Here is a 17,733-nt window from a genome sequence, read left to right on the forward strand (position 1 = left end):
ATACAGTAGATACCGTAAGTGAAATTAACGCTAAAGTGTTGCAGTTGTTTTATCATTGCAAGTATAGCTGAACTACAATCTACATCATGTCTTTTCAAGAAACATTTTAGAAAAAATAAGCTCAAACTCTTTAAACAGAGTACTTCGTTTTATTTAGTCAAAAAGGAATCATGTCACAATTCGTTTTGTGCCTCGACCCACCCAACAGAAGAGAGTGGATCAGCTAGCTTTACATAATAAATGTAACTTTCTCTTATGAACCCTTAATTTTATAGTATTAAGTTCCTCAAAACAAAAAGTTTACAATAAAACATGTTGATAATAAAATAGATAAATTTATATTCATACTTAATCATATGTAACTAAAATGATAATGTTGAAGAATAGCTTGGAGGCATTTGACAGTAGTTTTGACAAAAAATAAATACTTGTTTAGTGTACTGAATCATCTTCTGTGCTGGAACAATGTGTTTGCCCATCAAGGTCTTCACAAGTCACTTGACTGATAACAATCAATAACTACAAAATGTAATGGTGTATTTTGACAGTAATACAAACCGTCAACAGTAGATGAACAGGGTCCCTCTTGTATGCTCTGGTCTTCCTCATCACAGTCATTAAATTGTTCTTCCTCATCACAGTCAACTACTTTTCTGTGGAAGTACAAAATACAGCTTTACAGTGGTATATAATGGTTTGCAAACTTGGTATAGGAATAGATGGTTAAAAAAAAATCTATTAAATTAACAAACCATCAGGATCTATCCCAATTTCAATCCAAGTTCTTGCCATGGAACTCAGCTAATCTTCCTTGCTCAAGAGCCATTAAAACTTTGCTGATCTTGGCTAGTTGCAGGGTCTTCTCAGGGAGTCGATAGAACTCACGATGGATTCTGATGTCGTGCCCGAGAAAGTTTGCCAGCTGGTCCATCTCGGTGTCGGTCATGTTCAGCACTGTTGAAAGGGTCGCGGCATGCTTACGCAGCCTGGTAGATGTCAGTGCCTTGGGACACTTTGCACCACAAGCCTTTGCAAAGCCACGGAGGCAGTCTGACCCTCGGAAATGTGTCATGGCTTCTGGTCTAGCAAACATATAGGCATTGTCTTTTAAAACCCCACACGCCTCTCTCTGCTTAACAAGGAGTTCTAAGGAACACAGCATTTTTGGAGTCAGAAGGACTGGAACTGGCCGACCACGCTTTCCCCTGGTGATAACCCTTGTGAAGTGTCTGCAGAGTTTCTTCTCCACTTCGGAGAGAGCCCAGTCCACATCCTCATGTGGATCAGAAGTGTCTCTTGATAAAAACACAGACAAAGGCATGCTCGCCACCTCTCCTTCTCTCCGCCGATTAAAGAGAATCATCTGAGCTAGACACACCTTGGCCAGCTCCATCCAGGCTTTAGTAGATGGACTTTCAGAGAGCAGGTTGAACCACTCATCTTGCACTTGACTGAGAAAAGTATGCAGTTTTTGTACGTCTTCAGTAAAGGGCATGAGCGTGGGCACATTCCACTTTGCTTCCCTGATATTCCTCAATGCTGTAGCAGAAATCATCTCGTTCCACTTATTCGCATGGACTTCTTGAAACTCACTGGCATTCTTCACAAGCTGTTTGTCATTGGAGATTAAGCCCTGAGCTTTTCAAGAGTTTGCATACTTTAACCAGGGAATTCCCAAGCTTGTTAGCAAGAGATGGAATCAAGAATTTGTCAGTTTCACTGTCATACCCACATGTATACTTAACAGCTTTGACGGTCTCCATGTACTTCTTTGGATTTACACAATCTTCCAGTGTTTTTAAGGAGGTGACTTTCCTGGCATTGTGAATCAATCTTCCCAGTTCTCGCATCTTCTCCCGCACACATTGTTTATTCTTATCTGATAGCCCACCTTTGTTCAACAAGTGCTGCCCAATATCAGTAATTACTCTGTCATTTTTTATTATATCTGTGATTGGTCAGGATTCATGGCACTGATTACTCCCCACAGTTGTTTGGTCATGTTTGAAGGCACAGGCCCTGTGTAGGTACACATGGACTGAACACGGTTTTTTCCTGGTTTGGGAGGGTCTGATTGTGGTTGAAGTCTACAAGTATGCATGTGTCTCCACAGGACCTTTCTTGTAAAAAGTCCTTGACAGTATGCACAATGCATGAAATCTTCTCCCTGCACTTCTTTACGTGGTCGTTTAAAATGGCACTAGTTCGCCCTTTCCTGACTCCATAACAGCTGCATTGTGAGCATAGTTTCCTCTGTTGCGAATATAATCAAGCTGGTTTTCCTCTCCTTTGAACCCTTTGGAAAGCTTAGAGCTCTAGCCACATCAGACTTATTTTCATGTGAACTTTCTAGATGCCTTGCCATCTTAGCATAGGGTTTACTGCAGTACAAGCAGTAATGTCTCTTGTTGTACACTCTAGCACCATCTCTTTTTTGGTATGCACTAACAACTATTCCGTCTGTTGTGTTCTGACTTGAACTGGGTTCTTCTCCTGTTCCAGATGCTTCAGACGCAACATTGTGCATTTTGTCTGACGTTGTGGTGTCACAATCAGGGCAACTCACTGAGCCAGACTGATCAATATCCAGTTCATCAAGAAGCCGACGTTTTGCCTGGTTAGTGTAAGGCTAACATCACTTTCACTTTCAGAAGTGGTATCTGGAACATAATCATCGGAACTCTCTGGTGTAGAATCAAAGAGCTCATCAGAATCTTCAAGATTTGTATCTTTCATCTAAAAATAAAATAAAGAAAGAAATGGGTAGAACTGCTGCAATTAATTGATCATTTGATTTTGACAATAGTAGCCAATTTAATGTGTCTCTGTTAATCTGTTGAGTTTTTTTTTTTTTCTCAATTTTGCAAGTCACATGTGATGATTTGCTGCTTCTTACCATGTTATAATAAAGTTCTCAGTGCAAAAGTTATGAACAGTTGTTCTGACAAAAAAAAAAAAAAAAACTGATCATTTTGGTCTTAAAGTAAAATAAAATTGAATAATTCTCTGATACTTTGCAGTCAATATCACATGAGAATATATTAATATTACATAAATTACTGATGAGGAGAATGATCTTAGGAATGAAAAAAAAAAAAAAAAAAAGACCACGTCTCTTGTTGTGACTTAAACTTACTATGACACTTTTAGTCCGTCTCAGTTTTGGCACAAAAATCTCATTTTCACTGTGGTTCTGGGTTGCAATCTGTAAACAAAGTATAAACAATATTTGACATTTCTATTGCATTTGAAATATGAAAATAAAAAAGTTGACCAGAGATCAAGAGTGGAAAATATCCCTGTCCAACATCCTCTGTCTGCGCTCACACACACACACATATTGAATAAAACGGGCCTCATGGGGACCTTTCACACACAACGTTTATTGTTCCTCATTGGGACCAGATTCATTTAATCTCACACAACATCTCAACTCCCAACACTGAGCGACCAAAAGTGTGTTGTGGGGACGTCGTGAGTGAAAATTTTAAAGCACCAATTAACCAAGAAAAAGTTACTTGTGAAGGACAAAACTGGCCCCAAATATTCCACTACCTCTAACCTACTGGACACATGTTGATAAACTGTTGAGGGAACTAGTTTACAGCAGATAAGCATCAAATATGCACCAAAAACATGGAAAAAACTGACAGTAGACATAACTTTCCATTGATAAATGTGACCATACCTGTTGAGGAGACCTGGTTTGACCAAAAGCATCATCCACTGGAGTCTGTGACTGGAGAGAAGCATCATCCACTGGAGTCTGTGACTGGAGAGAAGCATCAGAGTCACCTGCTGCTCTGCTATTAGCAGCAATGCTACTCTCCTGCAAGAGACAACACCAATAATGAGAAGATTTCACAACATGGAAACACAAGAGGCTAATCTGATGCAGACACTGAATGACCAATGAGACAATCAGCATCATTTTAAACATTTATCCCTGTCCAACATCCTCTGTCTGCGCTCACACACACCACACATATTGAATAAAACGGGCCTCATGGGGACCTTTCACACACAACGTTTATTGTTCCTCATGGGGACCAGATTCATCTAATCTCACACAACATCTCAACTCCCAACACTGAGCGACCAAAAGTGTGTTGTGGGGACGTCGTGAGTGAAAATTTTAAAGCACCAATTAACCAAGAAAAAGTTACTTGTGAAGGACAAAAACTGGCCCCAAATATTCCACTACCTCTAACCTACTGGACACATGTTGATAAACTGTTGAGGGAACTAGTTTACAGCAGATAGGCATCAAAATATGCACCAAAAACATGGAAAAAACTGACAGTAGACATAACTTTCCATTGATAAATGTGACCATACCTGTTGAGGAGACCTGGTTTGACCAAAAGCATCATCCACTGGAGTCTGTGACTGGAGAGAAGCATCATCCACTGGAGTCTGTGACTGGAGAGAAGCATCAGAGTCACCTGCTGCTCTGCTATTAGCAGCAATGCTGCTCTCCTGCAAGAGACAACACCAATAATGAGAAGATTTCACAACATGGAAACACAAGAGGCTAATCTGATGCAGACACTGAATGACCAATGAGACAATCAGCATCATTTTAAACATTTATCCCTGTCCAACATCCTCTGTCTGCGCTCACACACACACACATATTGAATAAAACGGGCCTCATGGGGACCTTTCACACACAACGTTTATTGTTCCTCATGGGGACCAGATTCATCTAATCTCACACAACATCTCAACTCCCAACACTGAGCGACCAAAAGTGTGTTGTGGGGACGTCGTGAGTGAAAATTTTAAAGCACCAATTAACCAAGAAAAAGTTACTTGTGAAGGACAAAACTGGCCCCAAATATTCCACTACCTCTAACCTACTGGACACATGTTGATAAACTGTTGAGGGAACTAGTTTACAGCAGATAGGCATCAAAATATGCACCAAAAACATGGAAAAAACTGACAGTAGACATAACTTTCCATTGATAAATGTGACCATACCTGTTGAGGAGACCTGGTTTGACCAAAAGCATCATCCACTGGAGTCTGTGACTGGAGAGAAGCATCATCCACTGGAGTCTGTGACTGGAGAGAAGCATCAGAGTCACCTGCTGCTCTGCTATTAGCAGCAATGCTGCTCTCCTGCAAGAGACAACACCAATAATGAGAAGATTTCACAACATGGAAACACAAGAGGCTAATCTGATGCAGACACTGAATGACCAATGAGACAATCAGCATCATTTTAAACATTTATCCCTGTCCAACATCCTCTGTCTGCGCTCACACACACACACATATTGAATAAAACGGGCCTCATGGGGACCTTTCACACACAACGTTTATTGTTCCTCATGGGGACCAGATTCATCTAATCTCACACAACATCTCAACTCCCAACACTGAGCGACCAAAAGTGTGTTGTGGGGACGTCGTGAGTGAAAATTTTAAAGCACCAATTAACCAAGAAAAAGTTACTTGTGAAGGACAAAACTGGCCCCAAATATTCCACTACCTCTAACCTACTGGACACATGTTGATAAACTGTTGAGGGAACTAGTTTACAGCAGATAGGCATCAAAATATGCACCAAAAACATGGAAAAAACTGACAGTAGACATAACTTTCCATTGATAAATGTGACCGTACCTGTTGAGGAGACCTGGTTTGACCAAAAGCATCATCCACTGGAGTCTGTGACTGGAGAGAAGCATCATCCACTGGAGTCTGTGACTGGAGAGAAGCATCATCCACTGGAGTCTGTGACTGGAGAGAAGCATCAGAGTCACCTGCTGCTCTGCTATTAGCAGCAATGCTACTCTCCTGCAAGAGACAACACCAATAATGAGAAGATTTCACAACATGGAAAAACAAGAGGCTAATCTGATGCAGACACTGAATGACCAATGAGACAATCAGCATCATTTTAAACATTTATCCCTGTCCAACATCCTCTGTCTGCGCTCACACACACACACATCTTGAATAAAATGGGCTTCATGGGGACCTTTCACACACAACGTTTATTGTTCCTCATGGGGACCAGATTCATCTAATCTCACACAACATCTCAACTCCCAACACTGAGCGACCAAAAGTGTGTTGTGGGGACGTCGTGAGTGAAAATTTTAAAGCACCAATTAACCAAGAAAAAGTTACTTGTGAAGGACAAAACTGGCCCCAAATATTCCACTACCTCTAACCTACTGGACACATGTTGATAAACTGTTGAGGGAACTAGTTTACAGCAGATAGGCATCAAAATATGCACCAAAAACATGGAAAAAACTGACAGTAGACATAACTTTCCATTGATAAATGTGACCATACCTGTTGAGGAGACCTGGTTTGACCAAAAGCATCATCCACTGGAGTCTGTGACTGGAGAGAAGCATCATCCACTGGAGTCTGTGACTGGAGAGAAGCATCAGAGTCACCTGCTGCTCTGCTATTAGCAGCAATGCTGCTCTCCTGCAAGAGACAACACCAATAATGAGAAGATTTCACAACATGGAAACACAAGAGGCTAATCTGATGCAGACACTGAATGACCAATGAGACAATCAGCATCATTTTAAACATTTATCCCTGTCCAACATCCTCTGTCTGCGCTCACACACACACACATATTGAATAAAACGGGCCTCATGGGGACCTTTCACACACAACGTTTATTGTTCCTCATGGGGACCAGATTCATCTAATCTCACACAACATCTCAACTCCCAACACTGAGCGACCAAAAGTGTGTTGTGGGGACGTCGTGAGTGAAAATTTTAAAGCACCAATTAACCAAGAAAAAGTTACTTGTGAAGGACAAAACTAGCCCCAAATATTCCACTACCTCTAACCTACTGGACACATGTTGATAAACTGTTGAGGGAACTAGTTTACAGCAGATAAGCATCAAAATATGCACCAAAAACATGGAAAAAACTGACAGTAGACATAACTTTCCATTGATAAATGTGACCATACCTGTTGAGGAGACCTGGTTTGACCAAAAGCATCATCCACTGGAGTCTGTGACTGGAGAGAAGCATCATCCACTGGAGTCTGTGACTGGAGAGAAGCATCAGAGTCACCTGCTGCTCTGCTATTAGCAGCAATGCTGCTCTCCTGCAAGAGACAACACCAATAATGAGAAGATTTCACAACATGGAAACACAAGAGGCTAATCTGATGCAGACACTGAATGACCAATGAGACAATCAGCATCATTTTAAACATTTATCCCTGTCCAACATCCTCTGTCTGCGCTCACACACACACACATATTGAATAAAACGGGCCTCATGGGGACCTTTCACACACAACGTTTATTGTTCCTCATGGGGACCAGATTCATCTAATCTCACACAACATCTCAACTCCCAACACTGAGCGACCAAAAGTGTGTTGTGGGGACGTCGTGAGTGAAAATTTTAAAGCACCAATTAACCAAGAAAAAGTTACTTGTGAAGGACAAAACTAGCCCCAAATATTCCACTACCTCTAACCTACTGGACACATGTTGATAAACTGTTGAGGGAACTAGTTTACAGCAGATAAGCATCAAAATATGCACCAAAAACATGGAAAAAACTGACAGTAGACATAACTTTCCATTGATAAATGTGACCATACCTGTTGAGGAGACCTGGTTTGACCAAAAGCATCATCCACTGGAGTCTGTGACTGGAGAGAAGCATCATCCACTGGAGTCTGTGACTGGAGAGAAGCATCAGAGTCACCTGCTGCTCTGCTATTAGCAGCAATGCTACTCTCCTGCAAGAGACAACACCAATAATGAGAAGATTTCACAACATGGAAACACAAGAGGCTAATCTGATGCAGACACTGAATGACCAATGAGACAATCAGCATCATTTTAAACATTTATCCCTGTCCAACATCCTCTGTCTGCGCTCACACACACACACATATTGAATAAAACGGGCCTCATGGGGACCTTTCACACACAACGTTTATTGTTCCTCATTGGGACCAGATTCATCTAATCTCACACAACATCTCAACTCCCAACACTGAGCGACCAAAAGTGTGTTGTGGGGACGTCGTGAGTGAAAATTTTAAAGCACCAATTAACCAAGAAAAAGTTACTTGTGAAGGACAAAACTGGCCCCAAATATTCCACTACCTCTAACCTACTGGACACATGTTGATAAACTGTTGAGGGAACTAGTTTACAGCAGATAAGCATCAAAATATGCACCAAAAACATGGAAAAAACTGACAGTAGACATAACTTTCCATTGATAAATGTGACCGTACCTGTTGAGGAGACCTGGTTTGACCAAAAGCATCATCCACTGGAGTCTGTGACTGGAGAGAAGCATCATCCACTGGAGTCTGTGACTGGAGAGAAGCATCAGAGTCACCTGCTGCTCTGCTATTAGCAGCAATGCTACTCTCCTGCAAGAGACAACACCAATAATGAGAAGATTTCACAACATGGAAACATGGGGGGGGGGTGACATTTTACCCATTAGACCAGGCATACAACCCCCACATTTAACCCCTAAATTGGTCTAAGAACATAAGACCCTATTATTCAATGTACTTAAAAAAATAAAATAAAAAAACACCGACCCTCAAGTCATAATGGTTACAAATTATTTTCATATTTCTAATAGATTCAAATTCTAATTTCTTCAAAAACCAAAAATTAGTTATTTCTGCAACTTACTTGGGTTCTCCATGGGCAGTCGTCTCCCCCATAATCATATGTGATTTCTTCTCCTTCTTTAATGTCTTTCAGCGCAAATAAACACAGGTGTGCCTTTCCATTCACATCGATTTTCTTCATCTTACAATTTGGATGTTGGTGGTCATCGTTAACTAACCGCCCAAATGATCCATCTTCCCTAGATGCATCAATGCTAAAATTTGAGAGAAAAAAAAAGGGAAAAGGATAAATACAAGTGTTATAATGCATCAACACAAATCAGTGTCTTAGGCTGCATTTACACTGCATGGTTCAATTGACCCAATTCCAGTTTTCTTCATCCCATGTGGCACAGATCAGATAAGAGTCACCAGCGTTTAATAAGGAAAATGAAGAGCATGGATTCAGATATTATCAGATCAGTTTCAGGCCTAATTCAGGACTAATTACCCCTTAGCCAACTGTTAACTGGTCAAACTAGTTTCATAAGACAATGAATGTACTATTGAAATTGAAACTGTAACAGTTTTTTTTTTTAGATTGTCACCAAATGCCGTTTAAAATGCACACACTGGATAAGTGTCACTCTTAAAAAAAAAAAATCTAAGCACGTTGTCAAAAAAAGGATACATTCACAAAATCAGAATTGGTCATGAAGACCTGTAGTGTAAATGTGGCCTTATTTTAGCAAAAGGAATATAGCTTTGGTGCAATGTGACTTCTTACCACCATGTTTTCCCTCTCCACTTAAACTCGAACATAAAAACAGCACAGGATGGGTGGTAGAGTTTTCTTCTCCTCTCCAGCTCTGCATAATTGATCAACTCACCCCTGTACTCCACAATAAAATCTCCTTTGCAAAAGGAACCTTTTGCAAATAATCCACGTCCTGCAGATACAGCAAAAACATTTTCACCAAAAAAATTAATTAATAAATCTTGCAGAGATAAAGGGTGATAATTGTGCACACAGAACACATTAATAGTAGCTTATTTAAAATATTCTGCAACCTGGTTCCTAATTAACATAGATTTTCTATTCCATACTCACAAGGTTATGGTTCCATATTTCGTAATTATTAAGTGATAAATCAGTCATACCAGACACCACCTTACCTTTCACCGCATTGATGTAGTTCACCTCTAATTTAGTTTTGTCAGACTTCGTGACAACATGATGCATGGCATCCTTAAGAGGGCTGATTCGTGGTGGCATTTCAATCTGGAAATATATATATATATATATATATATATATATATATATATATATATATATATATATATATAAAATAAGTATAAAAAAGTATTTAAAAAAATTACACCGATTATGGAGAGATATGCAGAATTAAACTAAGGTGTTTATTAAGCAGATTTTATCTTTATTGTCATGCAACACTGTATTGTACTTACGTAATGCAACAGTTCATTACAATGTTACATTTATCAATGTGACAAATCAAAACTGAAGGTTACATAAATCTAGGACAATGTTAGCGTTTAGGGCCTCAACTCACTACATTAATTTAGGCCCTAATCTCTCACAAAATGACAATCTGTTCCTATATAATCCCAGGCCTTGAGAACTGCTGATTTGGACTACTCTTATGGACGACCTCTCCATACAAACCCTGGTTTAGTTTAACTACTGTCATTACTACATCGAAGATTAACCTTAATCATTTGTTCATTTAAAGCTAACGTTACATACCTTTTTTATTTTGCTTCATTTCTCTCACGAGCCCAGTTAATTATATGATTAATATATAATTATAATTATATATTAATAATATGACATAAAAAGAGAGGTTTTTGTTATACTAAAAACTTTTTTTTTTTTTTGGAGTAACATCTAAACAGTTTTATTTTATTTATTTTTTTTGTAAAAAACCATAGTTAATTTTTGGAATGCAATAACCCCTCCAGAACCCGTGACCAAACAAGAAATGTAACATTTCTTTAATATAAAAAAAGTAATAATTCCCCTTCCAGAACTAAAGCAAAACAGACAGAAAGCAACTTAATATGCAAAGAATCGCTACATTAGCAATCAGGCAGGCTGAATATTTGATAAAGATTTTCACTCAAAAATGATTCTTAAATTGTATGATTATGCGATCGCTAATTGAAAAACAGAGAAATATCACAGGCCATACATAGGCCTCAACAGTTAATTAGCACCACTGTTAACTAGCTAGCTAGCGACTTTAGATTTAATTAACCTAATTGGTTTTAAATGTGCTTACCTTTTATTTAACTTTTTGCTCTGCACAACTTCAGAATCTCCTCGAATCTCAAACAATCTCCTCGAGTCGGTATCTCCTGTAAAGTCTTCTTATCGTCTGTCCGTGTGAAGTGTCCACTTAATACGCATATTTTCATATTGCTGCTGATATCGTTCCTAATGAGGACGAGGAAGTGGGCGGGGCCTACCATATATAGATAACGTGTGTGTGAAGAAGCGCGCGCAGTACCGCTGAGAAATGTTTGGGGGCGCAGCTGAGCACTCCCTTCACACTCACACATTCACGGATAAACGTGTGTTATGGGCCATCGCTGAAACTCCGCCCATCACCTTCAAAACAGCTCCTCTAATCATTTATATGGCTTTCCCTTATGGGGACCTGACTTTTGGTCCCCACAACGCAAGAGGTCCCCATGACGTGACTGTGTAAACAGATTCATGTCCCCACAACGTGATGAATACCAGAACACACACACACACACACACACACACACACACACACGCACACACACGCACACACACACACACACACACACACACACACACACGCACACACACACACGCGCACACACACACACACACACACACATACACACACACTAGCAGTCTGACTGACCAGCAGTTCACTGAGTGATCATCAGATTCAACCAGAACACGCTTGTGAAACTGACTTTAGACTAGACTCTGTTTAGAGTGGGTGGATGGAAGGATTAATAGATGGATGGATAGATGGATGGATATACAGATGGATGGATTGATGGATGGGTGGATGGGTGGATTGATGGATGGATGGATTGATATATAGATGGATGGATGGGTGGATGGATGGATGGATGATGGATGGATATATAAATGGATGGATGATTGATAGATGGGTGGATGGATGGATGGATGTATGGATGGATGGATGGATATATAAATGGATGGATGGATGGATGGATAGATGGATAGATGGATAGATGGATGGATGGATGGATGATTGATTGATTGATTGAATGATTGATGGATGGATGGATGGATGATAGATAGATAGATAGATAGATAGATAGATAGATAGATAGATAGATAGATAGATAGATAGATAGATAGATAGATAGATAGATAGATAGATAGATAGATAGATAGATACCTTCCTGGTCTTGTTCTTCTTCTCGTACTGGTCTGACAGCGGTTTCTTCTTGGGCTGGACGGTGGCTTTGGAGAACAGATCCTCAAACTCTTGAGTGTTTATGATATCAGGCTCTTCCAGTGAACTCCAGAGTGTGTTATTACTGTAACACACACACACACACACACACACACAGATCGGTATCAGACAAACACTCGGCTCAGATGGTCAGCTCTAGTCTGAGGCTCATTTCATGTTTAGAGTTTATTTATCCGTGTAAAGACTCAAGCTGGAGACTGATGGGAAGTATTTGGCTGATTCAGACTGCAGTATGGCGTCCGTGGATGAGAATTATTGGGTTTCTGTCGTTGCTGAGAGACACGAGCAACACAAACAGGCCGATGGGAGTCTTGAACGACACTCACGCCTGCCTTCACTATCGCAGTTTCCACTGCTTTATCCCGAGGGAAAAACTTATTTCAGATGATCTGTATCCCAGCAGCTTCAGTTCGTATTGAAGGATCAGAGTTCAGTGTGGTCTTTAAGGCCATCTGATCATATAACATATAACATATAGCTTATATTACACATAACTTTCACTGTAAGTTCACATAAGTGCACGTACTGTGAAATAAAGTGTAAACCTAATGTTTCAGTTCATGTTTCTCCTAAAACAGACGCAAAAGAGTCTCTTGTGGTCATATTTAATGCTAAAATACTCTTTAAGACACTTTATTATTTCATGCTTCAAGCTTAAAACTTCCGTTTCTCAGAAAATAAAACCTTATATCTTATATAATTTTGCTTGTTTCTTAATTTAAGAATATTTCGATGTTTGTACTGGAAAGCAAATCAAAAATACTGAGTTAGAAAATCACTTTTTAAACTGTCGACATTAATGTTATTTTACTATCACTGATATACAATTATAGATTCATCAATATTTTGGATTGTTTTTAATTTTTTTTATCTTTTCCATTTTTATTTAAATTTTGGTTAAAGTTTTAGTAATGTTGTTGTATGTTTTGTAATTTTTTATGTCTATATAGTTTTATTTATCAGTGTTAGTTTGGTTATTTTAATAAATTATATTAACTAAAACTAAATTAAAATGAGAAATGCTGCTTTGGGAACTAGCTGTAATATTTTATTTGAATTAATTTGAAGTAAAAAAATTTTTTTTAATAAATTTTAGTTTCATTTATAGTTAACCATAATGCTGGACATTTTTCTAAATATCTTCTTTTATGTTCCACAGAACATAAAATGACAGAATGAATATCTTCAGGTTAAGGTTTCTGGTTATTCACACTTACTTCTGGTCCTGAATCTGGATGCGGTTCCAGTAGAGCGGTTTCATGGGGCAGGCCGGCTCGACAGCAGGTTTACGCGGAGCTTTCTCAGTCGCCTGTCCGAATCCAAACCCGCCAAAAACAGGAGGGGGAGGAGGAGCACCACATCCCGGCATGGGTGGAGGAGGGGGCGGGGCTCCAGGAAGACCGGGAGGAGGCGGGGCTCCAGGGAGGGGTGGAGGAGGGGGAGGAGCTCCTGAAAGTCCGGGAGGGGGCGGGGCTCCAGGGAGGGGTGGAGGAGGGGGCGGGGCTCCTGGAAGACCAGGAGGGGGTGGAGCTCCAGGGAGGGGTGGAGGAGGGGGCGGGGCTCCTGGGAGAGGCGGTGGAGGGGGCGGGGCATGTGAAAGTCCAGGTAAGGGTGGAGGAGGAGGAGGGGCGGAGCTACCAGGAAAAGGCGTTGGAGGGGCGGAGCTACCAGGTAGAGGAGGAGGGGCAGGAGGCGGTCCTGGACTCACTCCCAAACTCATGCTTATTGAGTCCAGGTCCAGTTTTTTGGGCGGGCTGGAGCCCAGCGCTGGTCTGGCCCCGTCGCTCTCAGGGGTCTTGATGAAGGTCTCGCGGTCCGTCTGGATGCACACGTTCCGGAAGCTTTTGGGTGGCTGGTCGTCTTCGGTGGAGACGCAGATGTCCTGCAGCTCGCCGCGCTCCTGTACAGTATTATACACCTGCTCCTTCTGCATCCTGCTGATGAGCGACTCCAGACGAGACACGACCTGCGCATGCTCGCCTCGAACCTGGAAGATCTGCAGCTCGAAATCTGCCTGGAGTCACACGCACACAAACAACAAATAGCTACCATTAGTATGCAATGGACACTAAAAACATTGCATAATACAGCAGGGTTATCATCGTTAATTCAAATTAAAGTAAAATAAATAACTTTAGTTTTATTTTAGATAGTGACCAAGGAAACATTTATCATTCTGGTTTAACTTAGTTTACTTTAAACAATAATTAATATAATAATTAAATATTAACAATAAATAATAAAATGTGTACAAACCATACACATATTTAAAAAAATAACAAAAGCAACATCAAAATTACTGAAGTATTAACTAAAAAAAGTAATAATAATTAATGTAGTATTTATAGACTTTTTTTTGAATGAACAAAAAGCACCCAACAACAATACTAAAACTTTAAATAATATTAAATTAAACAAAAACAAACATATTGAACAAAAAAATATTGAATAAAAATGACACAAACAAGCCACAAAATTACTAAAACCTTCTGACAAAATTACATATATAAAAAAATCAGAACTAATGAAAACAACAAAATTAATTAAACTTTGACTACAATTAAAACAAAAACAGGAAATATAAAAAACAAACCATTCAAAATTTTAATACAAACTATAATAGAATATTAATGATACTAAAATATCTACTCAATCAATTGTGTTAATTTAGTATTATAAAATAGTGCTATATTTTTTTTTTTACTATTTTGAATGTATTTAAAAATATATATATTGTATATATATATATATATATATATATATACATATATATATATATATATATATATATATATATATATATATATATATATATATATATATAAAATATATATTATTTATTTTTACACACACACACACACACACATATATATATATATATATATATATATATATATATATTTTTTTTTTTTTAGTTAAAGTTTTTTTTATGGTTTTAGCTGAAAACTTTTTTTTTTATACATTTTTATTTCAGTTAAAGTTGATTTTATTTCATTTTTTTTTTTAGGTTATATTTATCTATAATAACCCTGGGATTCAGAATCAGCTCATAGTGCATCAGTAACATTGGTGCCAAAGGCTGTTTCTTTCTGCCTTGTTCCAGACTGAGATCTTGATCAGACCGTCTCTCAGGACATCTAGTGCTTTCTGTCAGTACTGCAGGATTGTTAGGAAGCAGCGCTCACATGCAGTTTCTCCAGCTCCTCTTTAAACTCTCTCTTCAGCTGCAGGAGAGCAGCCTGGTGCTCTGAAACACACACAACAACATTGAGAGAGAGAAAACACACACCACTGCGACACGACATCACGACACCCAGCAGAGCAACACAAGACTCACCGGCTTCAGTGTAGCGCAGGCCCACCTTCTCCTCTCCATCCTCTTTCGGTGGAGGCCAGACGGCCTGCAGACGGCCAGGGGTTCGGTCCTCACCGTCAGACGGAGACGTGACCTCAGACTGAGCACAGACAGAAGATCAAAAACTCACATTAAACTAAGTCAAACTGGAAGAGAGAGAATCTCCAGCAAAACATCTGATCACCTCTGCTGATTTTCACCAAAATTCAATACAGTAAAATACTGTTTTATAAATAAAAATAGTTCCCTGGGAATCGAACCCACAACCTTGCGCTGCTAAAGCAATGCCCTACCACTTGAGAAAAAATTTCCATGATTAAAAAATGAATATGGGTAATAAAATACTGTCACTGGTTGCTCGTGTTATTTCATGATGCACTAACTAATATTAACACATAAGACTTTTGATGTAAAAATGTACTGATAAATGTTGAAATAAACATTAATAATAACTAAATACTTTAACTATGGTACTAGAAAAGTTTTGTAATTTTTTATAGAATTTATTTCACTAATTATCTTAACAACAGCATGAAGTTAAAGTTTTCTGTGCATTAAATAAATTATCATGTTGATTGTGGATTAATAAATCTGTATGAGTGGTACTCAATATAAAAATAATTAAATGAAAAATAAAAATGATTTAAAAAATTTGTAGCATTTCTATTTTTATAACGGCAAAATGCAAAATGTTCATTGCCTGTAAAAAAAAAAATGAATTCATTTAATTTTTAACTTATTTATTGACAGTAACTTATTTCAGTTAAATTCACTGATGTGTAAAAAAAAGATATAAACTATATATTTTTAGTATATTTTCATTTTTATTAACATTTGTTTGGACTCTTGAAATCAAATGAAACAGAAAAACATTAATAATAATAGCAAATAATAAATAAATAAATAATATTTCTATTTTTTTCAGGGACAATTTTTTTACAAATATTTATTTGAATAAATAAATTTGAAAACTTGAATAAATTCTCTGACGTGTGAAGCGGTGGACCCTTAAAATCAGATAAAAACAGAAAAAATCTAAAAAAGAAATATCTACTGCAAGTATGATGCTATGAATGACTCATACTCTGATTGTATTTGCCTTAATGAAGAGGGTTTAAATAAAGAAGGATCTTGTGGATAAATCATCTGTAACACATACTTCCTCCTCTGTAGGACTCTTGGAGTCAGCGACCAGAGCTTTACTCAGCTGTCTCTCAAAGATGGACCTCAGCAGATCTTTATCGTTCTTCTTCTTCCTCCGGACGGCGTCCAGGTCCAGCGCTGCCTCCACAGGATCCTTCTTCACGGGTTTCGAGCTGAATAATCTGGATTTTACAGCATCGAATGACGAATCTGCGCTGGGATCCGGAGAGTGGGATTTATCCTCGTTCTGTTGGACCTTCTGCAACAGACCGGTGATTTCAGACAGACTTCTGACTTGGGTTTTCTTTTTAGCTTGTTGGAGTTTGGCTTTGTTGACGTGTTGATTGAGGCTCAGCAGCGATCGATCCGAATCTCGCTGTTTGATTTCCGAAAGCGTGTCCCTCTCGTCTCCGAGCGCTCCTTTCTTCAGCACTCGTATCCCGCTGAACAGAGCCGGCAGCTGGTGTCTGTTGTCCTGTTTGGAGTCTTTTATCGGAGAAGAGAGATCTGGGGAGGGTAAAACAGAAGCTGGACTCTTTTGGGAATGTGTCGGAGATGTTGGATCTGCTCCGGAATTCTGTTCTTGGTTTGAGTCATCTGAAACCAAAGCAGCATCCTCAACGTGATGTGACTCAGAATCAGGTTTGAGAGGAGGAACTAAACTTCTGTTCAGTAATTCTGAGGCTGAATCAACTTTATGAACGCTCCGAGATGCCACTTCTTTTCTGGAATCGTCGGAGAAACGAGAGAAATCCAGCGAGCGGTTGAGTTTCGCGTATGGACCTGTCCGGCTCAGAATCGAAACGTCTTTAAGGGATCTCTCCACGAGACTCTCGGCTTTGACAACGAACGGCTCGAGTCTTTCCGTAGATCCTTCATGATCCCTGTCAACGACAAGAAGATTTAAAGCTGCGTTTTACACTCACAATTACCGAAAATCACACCGCAGAAAAAACATTCCTTGTTTTCCAGAACAATTATCTAAAGATTCTGAATCAAGATACTGTACTGGACAAGAGACTGAGGGGACTGTTTGCTTAAAACAAGAAAGAAAAAATGTCCACAGGGGTATGATAATCCTCAATAGTCTGCAAATAAGGATCTATAAATAATAAATAGTATGCAAACAAAAAT

The 17,733-nt window shown here is 39.0% G+C and overlaps 1 protein-coding gene across 1 annotated transcript in view; it reads right to left on the reverse strand.

Annotated features, from left to right (window-relative positions):
- Positions 1–5,800: 5,800 nt before the first annotated feature.
- The window catches only part of LOC113071633 (formin-1), a 30,009-nt gene continuing 18,076 nt past the window's right edge, over positions 5,801–17,733 (reverse strand). The window contains exons 5-12 of the mRNA XM_026244941.1: positions 15,439–15,556; positions 15,287–15,348; positions 13,319–14,115; positions 11,981–12,165; positions 9,380–9,542; positions 8,675–8,867; positions 8,367–8,400; positions 5,801–5,808 (exon numbers count right to left, since the gene is read on the reverse strand). Coding sequence (XP_026100726.1) covers positions 5,801–5,808; positions 8,367–8,400; positions 8,675–8,867; positions 9,380–9,542; positions 11,981–12,165; positions 13,319–14,115; positions 15,287–15,348; positions 15,439–15,556 — 1,560 coding nt within the window. The remainder of the gene's footprint in view (positions 5,809–8,366; positions 8,401–8,674; positions 8,868–9,379; positions 9,543–11,980; positions 12,166–13,318; positions 14,116–15,286; positions 15,349–15,438; positions 15,557–17,733) is intronic.

The sequence above is a fragment of the Carassius auratus genome, unplaced genomic scaffold, assembly GCF_003368295.1.
Source record: "Carassius auratus strain Wakin unplaced genomic scaffold, ASM336829v1 scaf_tig00007761, whole genome shotgun sequence".
Classification (NCBI taxonomy): Eukaryota; Metazoa; Chordata; class Actinopteri; order Cypriniformes; family Cyprinidae; genus Carassius; species Carassius auratus.